Raw genomic sequence first — 12,479 nt, forward strand, 5'->3', positions numbered from 1 at the left:
CTGGCAGAAAAGTTGCCTTTTATTTATGGTCCCTTGGTTTCAGGGAGCTGAATTGCTTAGATAACTGAGCAACAGTAAAACAGTCCATTTAATGAGCAGCTCTGAGAATTCAGCCTCTGGACCTCCCTCTGCAGACTCACCTGCAGCTCCTCAGCCACAGGCTAAGAGCATCCTCTCTGTGCCTCTCTAAGATGCTCAACTGCTCTGGAAAACCAGCAGCTGACCTCCATTTCTTGCTCTTTCCACATCAATTGGCAAGGAAGGAAGGACCAGTAGAGCCAAATCCAGTGAGTGATGCCATTGGGGGTGTCAGAGTGAGCACTGTGGGAAAGCATTGTAGGGAGAAGTAAAGCTTTTAATAACTGTGTCTTCTGGGGGAACAGTCAGGCTGATGAAATAGTGACAGGGATGGACTCAAGATCCCACACATTTGGTGTCCTTAGGTCTGAAGAGCTTTCTTCCAACTCATTCCTCCTCAGCCCCTTTCTTCTCTCCATCTCAGAGCACAATTCCATAGCCTTTCTCCTCCCACAGCAGAAACAGGACCCTCCCTTCTGTCTGCTCAGCTCTCAGGATTCTGCTTTATTTCCACCTGAGCATTTCATTTTCTGTGTGAAGCATTGACAGAGTGAGCAGCCTTGCAGAGCAGAAAAGCACTGACTTAGAGTCAGGAGGTGTGAGTTCTATTTTACTCTTCTACAGCTGGTGCCTGATGGACCTGGGACTCTTCTTACATTCTGTGGGTCTTTCTCTCGTCAGCACAAGAGTGAGTAGAAGGAGATCTCAGAGAATGCTCACGGAAGAACAGGTGCCAGGGGTCAAGTGCCCAGCACCAGTGCACCTGGCTCTCTGCTGGGCTCTTCACTCCAATTATTTTCCCTCATTAGCAGAAACTGGCCTTTTAACTCTTCTCCCATTTATTACATTGAATTCCAGATTATTTTTACTGTGTCCCAAAACAAGACATGCCTTTACATTGTGATCCAGCAATTTTTGCACACACACACCACACACACACACACACACACACACACACACACACCCCTGAACAAGGGAAACATACACCCTCACTACGTATGATGCACTCTAATGCTTTCTTTTGTGCCTTCTTGACTCTATTCTATTTCACCAATCTGGATCCTTTTTGAGTCTTTAATACCTAAAGTAAGTGTCATCAGAGGGCTTTGGCACTGCCTCTTCTCTTACATACCCCCCACCCCAAGTAACTACATGTCTCCCACTTTTGTCTTCCTAATATTGCTCAAGTGCATGAAAGCATTTCTCATGAAAACAGTGTAATCCACGACCACCTTGGACACAAAGTTTGAGGAAGACAGAAATTTCTAATCAGAGATGTCATGGGGGATGATACGTACAAAAAAATAAATATTGTTGTTTTATTACAAAATGTAATAGTAGCATTTCAACTATGCTTGTAATGGCCATTTGTGTAAAAACTAATCATGCTATTTTTTCTTTCCTACTAGTCACCTCCACCCCCATGGGACCTGGGAATGATACTCTGATTTCAGAATTTCTTCTCCTGGGATTTTCAGAGGAACCAGAACTGCAGCCCCTCATATTTGGACTTTTCCTCTCCATGTACCTGATCACTGTGTTGGGAAACCTGTTCATCATCCTGGCAGTCAGCTCAGACTCCCACCTCCACACACCCATGTACTTCTTCCTCTCCAACCTGTCCTTGGTAGACATCTGTTTCACCTCCACCACCGTCCCAAAGATGCTCGTGAACTTCCAGACACAGAGCAAAGCCATCACCTATGCAGGATGCATCACACAGTTATATTTTTTCTTACTCTTTGGAGGACTGGATGACTTCCTTCTAGCCGTCATGGCCTATGACAGGTATGTGGGCATCTGCCACCCCCTGCACTATATGGTCATCATGAACCCCCGGCTCTGTGGACTGCTTGTTCTGATGTCCTGGGTCATAGGTGTCTTGAATTCCTTGTTACAAAGTTTAATTGTGTTGCCATTGTCCTTCTGTACAGACTTGGAAATCCCGAACTTTTTCTGTGAACTCAAAGAGGTGGTCCAACTTGCCTGTTCTGACACCTTTCTTAATAACATGGTGATGTATTTTGTAGCTGTACTATTGGCTGGTGGTCCCCTCGCTGGTATCCTTTACTCTTACTCTAAGATAGTGTCCTCCATATGCACAATCTCATCCGCTCAGGGGAAGTATAAGGCATTTTCTACCTGTGCGTCTCATCTCTCAGTTGTCTCCTTATTTTATGGTACGATCTTAGGAGTGTATCTCATCTCTGCTGCTACCCACAGCTCACACTCAAGTATAGCAGCCTCAGTGATGTACACTGTGGTCACACCCATGCTGAACCCCTTCATCTACAGTCTCAGGAACAGGGACATAAAGAGGGCCCTGAAAGGATTCTTTGGCATGGCAGGTACAAAGGGGACAATCATCCAGGGGTAAAAAGTGTCCTTGGCTTTGAAGCTACAGAACTAAAACCCTGGAAATTGTGATTCTTTAATCACATTGTGCTTTTCAGACTTGCTCCTTTTGTTTTCTTAACACATATTTTTATTGATCTCAGAGAGGAAGGGAGAGGAAGAGAGAGAGAGAGAAACATCAGTGATGAGAGTACAGTTGCCTCCTTTATAGCCCTTCCTAGTGACCGAACCCACGACCCGGGCATGTGCCCCGACCAGAAATCCAGTGGAGCTCTCCTGGTTCATAGGTTGACACTCAAACACTGAGAAGCACAGGCCGGGCCAGAATTGCTCCTTTTATTCTGTCCTTGAATTTCCTTTGTTTGTTTCAACTTCTCTCTACAATTTAAGTTACCATTTTATTAAGCTTCCTGCTTTGTCTGTTATGTGGACAGTTTTTCCCTTTGTCCTTTTTTAACCTTCAAAAAGTTTTTTCCAACCTTGGTCAGAAATAGTGAGAAGTTTTCATTTACTTCACTAGAAACACTGATGTCTTAAGAATGATTCCTTCTCAAATGACATATATCATTGTAAATAATTTGTTCTTGTTTTGTAGGTAGAGTAGTAATAAGTGATGTTACTCATGTAGAAAAACTGCACTTGGCTACCGAATCCATTGTATAATTTCATTCCATATAATCTGGAACCTCAGTTTTCACCATGTGTCCCTCATTCTCTGTACATTGGTACCTTAACTGCTCTTCCTGATATTATAGATTTTATCATTGTTCCCTATAAGTCTCTGTCTAATGATAGTGAGGCAATAGGATAGGAATCCCTGGGCACTGGCCTGGTTCCTACTACTTGTTCCTCAGACCAGAGTTAATGTCCTGGGTGGATGGACTCTTGTGGTCCTTCTTATAATTACAACAACCATCATGGAACTATGAAAATGTAGGGTTTATTATTCACAGTCCTGTACGCCCAAAAGCCACACAGGAAGCTGTGTGTGTGCATGTGTGTGTGAAAGAGAGAGAAATGGACTTGGGCTGAAGGACTCTGCCTGTAATGGGTTCCAAGGGCAGGATGGCTATGGTTTTGCGGGTTTGCTTTTTTAAAATGTATCTTTATTATTAAAAGTATTACAGATGTTCTCCTTTTATCCCCCCATTGACCCCACTCCTCCCCTCTCCTGAACCTTCCCCCTTCCCAGGCCTTTGCCCCACTATTATCTGTGTCCATGGGTTATTCATATATGCATATAAGTTCTTTGGTTAATTTCTTCCCTCCCCGCCCCGCCCCTCAATTCCCTCTGAGGACCCACACTCTGTTGCATGCTTCCATGTCTCTGGATCTATTTTGTTTAGCACTTAATTTTGTTCATGGATTTCACATATAAGTGAGGTCATGTGATACTTGTCTTTCTCTGACTGACTTATTTCACTTAGCATACTACTCTCTGGGCTCCTCCATGCTATTTCAAGGGGTAAGAGATCCTTTTTTTTTTACAACTGCATAGTATTCCATTGTGTATATGTACCACCATTTTTTATCCATTCTTCAACAGATGGGCACCTGGGCTGTCTCCAGACCTTAGCTATTGTAAATAACGATGCTATGAACATAGAGGTACATATATTCTTTCTGATTAGTGTTTCAGACTTCTTAGGTTATATTCCTAGAAGTGGGATCACTGGGTCAAATGGCAGTTCCATTTTTAATTTTTTTGAGGAAACTCCACAATGTTTTCCACAGTGACTGTACCAGTCTGCATTCCCACCAGCAGTTCATGAGGTTTCCCCTTTCTCCACATCCTTACAAGCACTTGTTGTTAGTTGATTTATTGATAGTAGCCAATATGGCAGGTGTGAGGAGGCACCTCATTGTGTTTTCATTTGCATCTCTCTGATGATTAGTGACGTTGAGGATTTATTCATATGACTCTTGACCGTTTGTGTGTCCTTCTTTGGAGAAGTGTCTATTTAGGTCTGTTGGGCTGTTTGTCTTCCTTTGGTCTAGTTATATGAGTACTTTATATATTTGGGGTTTGCTTTTTATTTGAAACCTAAGAGCAGGAATTGAGGCAGAGGAAGGAAAAGTAGGGTCATTCATGTGGTCAGTTGTCTAGGTTAATCAGGGTTTTCAAAAGGGGAATTTTATAGCATGTTATTCTTGTGTAAATATCACACTAATTCTGTGCCTGTTCCTGTGTGTAATTCCAAATGAACTTTGCTCCCTAGATATATCTATTGTCTAATGTGAAGTTCCTCCCTTTGCTTGTTTTGAAAATGCTTCTAATTTAAAATAAAATTGCATATATTAATTATTCCAAAACAAAATCATTAAATTTAAAATAAAAAGGGAACTTCATGGGTGAAGGCACCATGAGTGCTTATGTAGCTGTGCCATGCATCTGACAATATGATTATTTGTGGTGGATGTATTTGAAACAAAAGCTTAGTCAAACACTCTACTGTACTTTATACCTAGTTTCCCAGGTTTCAATGTTGTATTTAGATGAGCATCCAGAAAAGCTACCATAGTTCCCTGGCAAAAATAGATTATTAAATATCTATCTTTCAGTGGAGTGTACTTGGAAACATACATGAGAGGTTCAGGGACAGGAGGAGCAGTGAGGTGGTGTATATATGACATTCTGAGCTAAAGATGAGGTACAGCTCCTGAGGCTTCAGAAGGGAGGAAGGACATTGCAGGACAATGAGAAGAGCAGATGTTCAGTAATTAGAAATTTGCCCTGCCCTATAGATAGGTCATAAATGTTATCTCTGATGATAACTCTTATCATTGGCAAGACCAAAATTTAAATTCTTTAAGGGAGAGCTAAAAGTTTCTCTTGGACTCCCAGGGTCTCAGGTGCCTTCAGCTCAAAAATAATCCAAGTACATGTCTTGGGGTGACTCATTCTGAACCCTTACAATAGTGACCCAGTTTCATTCTTTTGCCTGTGGTTCTCCAGTTTTCCCAGCACAGTTTATTGGAGATACTGTTCTTTCCTCATTTAGCATTCTTGGTTCCTTTCTCCTAAATTAATGACCTTATGTGTGTGGGTTTATTTCTTGGCTCTCTATTCTTTTCCATTGATCTATGTGTCTGTTTTTATGCCAGTACTATGCTGCTTTCATTACTATGGCTTTATAATATAGTTTGAAACCAGGGAATGCGTTGCCTCCAGCTTTGTTTTGCTTTCTCAGAATTGCTTTGGTTAATCAGGGTCTTATGCAGTTCCACACAAATTTTAGGTTTGTTCTATTTTTGTGAAAAAAAAATGACATTGGAATTTTTATAGAGATTGAATTGAATCTATTTAGCACTTTGTGTATGTTAAAAATCAATATTCAACCAAGTAAATTTAAAGATTTAATTGACTTTATTAAGTGATTCATGAATCAGGCAGCATCCTATCTAGCAACTAAAAGGGAGCTCTGAGGGGATGTACAACATAGAACATTTTTATAAGGAGGATGGAGGGACAAAGAGCTATTAACAACAGGAAAAGAAGGATTATTTGGGAGCCATAACATGTTTTCTTTGGGGGAAGAGGAGGGGAAGGATTTCTATCATATAGATTCCCGCTTCATTCTGTGGGGGATGTGCAGGGTCATATGACAGATTATCTTACCGGTGTTTGACCAGAAAATTCAAGACTGGTTGTCTAAAATTAAGCTTCTGGGAGATGTTGAATCTTCCATTAAGTCTAGCATGAAATTTAGATTTGGCATCATAGGCTTTTAGCTCAAATGATGCCACTTTGGGCCTGTGGTTTTCTCTTTAACAGTAATATGGACATTAACAACATTAATTCTTCCAATCCATAAACTCAAAACATCTTTCCATTTATTTGTGCCTTTATCAATATACTTTAGCAATGTTTTATAGTTTATTTCCAGGTATTTCATTCTTGAACATAATAAATTAATGAACAAAATAGGTCTATAGGCATGGAAGCATGAAACAGACTGACATGTCTCAGAGGGGACAGGAAGGAGATGGGAAGAGATTAACCAAAGAACTTATATGCAATTGGAATTGTGTTCTTAATTTCTCTTCGGAAAGTTTATTATTTAAATTTAACAGATATTTATATATTGATTTTGTATTCTGCATCTTTTCTGAACTTTTTAATTAAATCTAACAGATTTTTAAAAATAATTTATTGGAATATAATAACATAAACTGAAGTTGTTTAACATGCAAAAATTTTTAAAATATTTTTATTGATTTTTTTACAGAGAGGAAGGGAGAGGGATAGAGAGTTAGAAACATCGATGAGAGAGAACTATCGATCAGCTGCCTCCTGCACACCTCCTACTGGGGATGTGCCCCCAACCAAGGCACATGCCCTTGACCGGAATCGAACCTGGGACCCTTCAGTCCACAGGCCAATGCTCTATCCACCGAGCCAAACCAGTTAGGGCAACATGCAAAATTTGCTGAATTAAAGGAGTTATGCAAAAAGTAAGAGTACAAACTGCATAGATTCATTCATATGTAATTCAAGAAAGGGCACATAAGCTTTAATTGCTTTGTTATATAATTATAAAAAAATGTGTGAGGTGGTATCTCATTGTTGTTTTGATTTGCATCTCTCTGGTTGTTAATGACTTTGAGCTTTTATTCATATGTCTCTTGACTTTCTGCATATCCACTTTGGAGCAGTGTCTATTTAGGTCCTTTACCCATTTTTTTAAATTATATTTTATTGATTTTTTTTTTACAGAGAGGAAGGGAGAGGGATAGAGAGTTAGAAACATCAATGAGAGAGAAGCATCGATCAGCTGCCTCTTGCACATCCCCTACTGGGGATGTGCCCGCAACCAAGGTACATGCCCTTGAACGGGATCGAACCTGGGACCCTTCAGTCCACAGGCCGATGCTCTATCCACTGAGCCAAACCGGTCAGGGCCCTTTACCCATTTTTTATTGGATTGGTTGTCTTCCTTTTGTTAAGTTGTATGAGTTCCCTATATATTTTGGAGATTAATCCCTTATCAGATGTATTGTTGGCAAATATGTTCTCCCATGTAGAGGGCTCTCTTGTTATTTTGATGATGGTTTCTTTTGCCATGAAGAAGCTTTTTATTTTCATGTAGTCCCATTTGTTTATTTTCTCCTCACACCTATCAGAATGGCTATCACCAACAGATCAACCAATGACAAGTGTTGGCAAGGTTGTGGAGAAAAGGGAACCCTAGTACACTGTGGGTGGGAATGCAGACTGGTACAGCCACTATGGAAAAGAATATGGAGTTTCTTCAAAAAATTAAAAATGGAACTCTCACCCTAGCCGGTTTGGCTCAGTGGACAGGGCATTGGCCTGCGGACTGAAGGGTCCCTAGTTCGATTTCAGTCAAGGGCATATGCCTGGGTTGTGGGCTCCATCCCCAGCATGGGGCATGCAGGAGATAGCCAATCAATGATTCTCTCTCATCATTGATGTTTCTCTCTCTCTCTTCCTCTCTGAAATCAATAAAAATATATATTTTTAAAAAAAGAAAAAAAAATGGAACTCCCATTCTACCCAGTCATCCCTCTTCTAGGAATATATCCTAAGAAAACTGAAATGCTCATCAGAAAGAATATATGCACCCCTATGTTCATAGTGGTACAATTTACAATAGCTAAGATTTGGATACAGCCTAAGTGCCCATTAGCAGATGAGTGGATAAAAAAAAAAACTATGGTACATTTACACAATGGAATACTACTTAGCAATAAAAAAGAAAGAACCTTTACCATTTGTAACAGCATGGATGGACCTAGAGAGTATTATGCTGAGCAAAATAAGTCAGTCAGAAAAAGATAAATATCACATAATCTCACTCATATGTGGAATCTAATGAACCAAATAAATTGATGATCAAAAATAGACCCAGAGTCATAGAAGCATGAACAGACTGGTGAACCTCAGAGGGAAGGCCGAGAAGGGTGGGTGGGTAGAGATCAATCAATTAATTTTTATGCATATATGCATCACCCATGGACACAGACAATGGAGTGATGAGGGGCTGGAGGCGGGGGAGGACAGGAGCGGGCTGGAAGAGGTTAATGGGGAAAAAAGGAGGACCTAGGTAATACTTTCAACAATAAAGATTTTTTTTAAATGTAATTATCCTGGTCCTCTGTTTCCTTATTTCTGATGGTGGTATGGGATAATAAACCTAATCCAGGTGGATATTGGTAGGAATAAATAAAATGTTTTGAAATATTTGGTGAGTTTAAGAACTCTTTCATAGGTAGGGAGTATATGTACATACACATGTACGTACATTTATACCTGATTTTCTTTCAAATAAACACAAACACACACAGGCACAACACAGACACACTAATATCCTCACCTTTAATGCTGAAAGAAAATTTAAAACAGATTTTGGTGACAATATAAATTTAAAAAATGAAAATTAATATTAATATGAAACTAAAATGATGTAGAAATTTAGATACAAAGATTTAAAGTAGAATAGTTAAGTGGGTTATTTGTCTTCCTTTTGTTGAGCTGTGTGAGTTCTTTATGTATTTTGGAAATTAGCCCCTTATCAGATGAGTCATTGGCTTCCCTTTTCATCCCATAGAGTGGCTTCCCTTTGCTGTGCAAAAGCTTTATAGTGTTGCTGTGCAAAAGCTTTTTAGTGTTTCATAATCCAATTTGTTTATGTTTTCCTTTATTTCTCTTGCCCTAGGAGATGTATCAGTGAAAATTCAGCTACATGAGATGTCTGAGATTTAATATTTGAGAAAGACAAATATTACATGATCTCACTTACAAATGGAATCTAATGAACCTAATAAACTAATGAACAAAATAGGTCTATAGGCATGGAAGCATGAAACAGACTGACATGTCTCAGAAGGGACAGGAAGGCGATGGGAAGAGATTAACCAAAGAACTTATATACATACTAGAGGCCCGGTGCACAAATTTGTGCATGGGTGGGGTCCCTCAGCATGGCCTGCAAGGATTGGGCCGAAACTGGCAGTCCAACCCTGCCTGCCGCTCCTGCCTGCCGCTCTCACTCATCCCAGCCCCACTGCGCCTGCCATGGGCTCATGCCCCGTCAGACCTGATCAAGAGCCCTGTGTCTGGCACCCATCCCAAGTGACCAAAAATTTTGCTTCCTCATTTTTAAGATAATCTCTGGTACTAATGTAGTATTATGTTAACCTATTTATTCAAATTTGCCTTTCCATGTACAGTCCAGTGGGAGATATATATTTGATAATTAATTTTTGCCATAATTACTGTAGGTATTCTGGACCCTGAGCTGAATTACGCAATAAAACCAAGAGAGAAGGTAAAAACGGAGTAGCATGTGTAAAGTGTAAGTGACTGACATTACGCTTTTGATTTATGAGGCATTACTTCAAAGATAACGATGTTGAATAAACATATTGCCAATTGTATGACACAGCTACTTGAAAAGCATCCAGGTTGCCCCTACCCAATGAAGTTCCCCTTTTAAAAAACCCTTAGAAGCCTAAATAACTATGTCATGAGTGTTCCCACTTTGCCTCCCTGCTCTAGTTCCTGCTCTTATGTTTTAAATTCACAAAGAAAGGACTAATCTGCAAAACCCTATCATCCTGCCCTTGGACCCCAATAAAGGCAGAGCCGCAGTCCATTCTCTTTCCTTTCTCCCCAAGACGGTCTTGTGTGGTCCTCTGAGAGTGGTGAGAGTAATGACCTTGTATGTTCATGGTTTCCTGATGGTTGTAGCGATTATTATAAGGACCACAGGGGCCAGTCCAGCCATACCTGTGGTTTGCATAACAAGTAGCAGGGCCAGGCCAGTGCCCAGGCGTTTCTAGCCTATAGCATCATTCCCAATAGGCTTAAAGGAAAGAATGATAAAGACTATTTTATCAGGAAAAGCTGATAAGATACTGAATTACAAACAATGAGGGAAACAAACATGAAAACAGTGGTTTTAGATATTCCTGAAATGAAATTAGATAAATGGTCTCAGTAGCCAAGTGAAGTTTTTTCCACATTAGTAGTACCACTAAGGATTATTCAATCTATAAAATAAGAACAAATTACATACAATGATGTATGTCATTGGAGAACAAATTGTTCTTTTTTAAATTAAATGTATTAGGGTGAAATTGATTAATAAGATCAAATAGGTTGTAAGTGTATATTTCTTAGACACATAATCTGTATATTGCATTGGGTGCCCAACACCCACAGTCAAATCCTTTTCTGTCACCATGTATTTGGTGCCCTTGATCCATTAGTACTCGCCTACGCCCTTCCCTCTGGAAACCACCATATTGTTGTTTGTGTCTAAAGAAATCTCTGTTGCCCATTAAATAAATTGGAATTTCTAAGTATTTCTGAGTAAGGTTGGAAAAACTGTAAAGGTAAGAATAAAGACACAGGGGAAAACTATATAACAGAGCAGAAAGCTTAATAAAGTGGTTACTTAAATTGTATAGAGAAGATGCAACAAACAAATGGAAATTCCAGGACATGAATAAAAAAGCAAGTTCTACAATGACATGATGATTAAAGAATAGAAATGTCTGGCTCCAAGACTTTGATCCCTGCAATCATGGGCACTTCCTCATCCCTAGGACAACTGGACCTTTTATGTCTGTCATCCCAACAAATCTTTTCAGAGCCTCCTTTATGTCTTTGTTCTTCAGACTGTAAATGAAAGGGTTGAGCATGGGTGTGACCACGGCATACATCACTGAGGCTGTTGCACTTGAGTGTGAGCTTTGGGTAGCAGCAGAGCTGAGATACACTCCTAGGATTGTACCATAAAATAAGGAGACAACTGAGAGGTGAGAGGCACACGTAGAAAATGCTTTATACTTCCCCTGAGCTGATGAGATTCCTCGTATGGAGGACACTATCTTAGAGTAAGAGTAAATGATACAAACAAGGGGACCACCACCCAGCAGCACAACTCCAAAATATATCACCATATTATTAAGAAAGGTGTCAGAACAGGCAAGTTGGACAATCTGATTGAGTTCACAGAAAAAGTGAGGAACTTCCAAGCATGTACAGAAGGATAGTCGCAACACCATTAAATTTTGTAACAAGGAATACAGGGCACTCATGATCCAGGACACCAGAACCAGCAGTCCACAGAGCCGGGGGTTGATGATGACTGTGTAGTGCAGGGGGTGACAGATGGCCACAAAACGATCATAAGCCATCACGGTCAAGAGGAAGTTGTCCAACACTGCAAAGAGTATGAAAAAATACATCTGTGTGATGCAGCCTTCATAGGTGATGACTTTGCTTTGTGTCTGGATGTTCACCAGCATCTTTGGGACGGTGGTGGAGGTGAAACAGATGTCTACCAAGGACAGGTTGGAGAGGAAGAAGTACATGGGTGTGTGGAGGTGGGAGTCTGAGCTGACGGCCAGGATGATGAGCAGGTTTCCCAACACAGTGATCAGGTACATGGAGAGGAAAAGCCCAAACATGAGGGGCTGCAGTTCTGGTTCTTCTGAAACTCCCAGGAGAATAAATTCTGAAATTGAGGTATCATTGCCTTGTACCATGTTGTAGAGGTGATGACTAAGAATGAAAAAATTATATGATTAATTTCCATAGAAAACATCCTGAGTAAAGTTGTAATGCTACCATTTAGAGCAAGCATGGCATACTTGACTTAGAGATAACCAAGATGGCAGAGTAGGTAAATGCCGGTACTCACTGCCTCTTACAACTACATCAAAATTATACCTAAAATACAGAACACCCATCATTCAGAACCACCTGAAAGCTGGCTGTATGGAAGTCCTACAACTAGAAAAGTAAAGAAGAAAACACAATGAGACTGGTATGAGAAGTGGAGGGGCAGAATGAATGGCTGGTCCAACACCTACATGTGCCTTTTTTTTTAAATCAGGAGGGATATATATCTTGGCTGCAGAGGCTCCACCATGAGGAGCAAAGGGTCCTAGCCCCACACCAGACCCCCCAGCCCAGGGTTTCACAGCTGGAAAGAGAAGTCCCCATAAGTTCGGACTATAAAAACCAGGGGGGTGGGGGGGTTGTAGCTGAGTGACACAGAGGCTGTTGAAAA

The 12,479-nt window shown here is 40.4% G+C and overlaps 2 protein-coding genes across 2 annotated transcripts; one reads left to right on the forward strand and one right to left on the reverse strand.

The window, feature by feature from the left end:
* Window positions 1-1,501: 1,501 nt before the first annotated feature.
* Window positions 1,502-2,455, forward strand: LOC102424493 (olfactory receptor 7A10-like). Its single transcript, XM_006107392.1, has one exon. The coding sequence runs from the start codon at window positions 1,502-1,504 to the stop codon at window positions 2,453-2,455; it is 954 nt and encodes a 317-aa protein (XP_006107454.1).
* An 8,528-nt stretch (window positions 2,456-10,983) lies between these two features.
* Window positions 10,984-11,952, reverse strand: LOC102424798 (olfactory receptor 7A5-like). Its single transcript, XM_006107393.1, has one exon. It carries the CDS (start codon window positions 11,950-11,952, stop codon window positions 10,984-10,986), a length of 969 nt encoding a protein of 322 aa, XP_006107455.1.
* Window positions 11,953-12,479: the final 527 nt, after the last annotated feature.

The sequence above is a fragment of the Myotis lucifugus genome, unplaced genomic scaffold (genome assembly GCF_000147115.1).
Source record: "Myotis lucifugus unplaced genomic scaffold, Myoluc2.0 scaffold_1164, whole genome shotgun sequence".
NCBI classification, from domain to species: Eukaryota; Metazoa; Chordata; class Mammalia; order Chiroptera; family Vespertilionidae; genus Myotis; species Myotis lucifugus.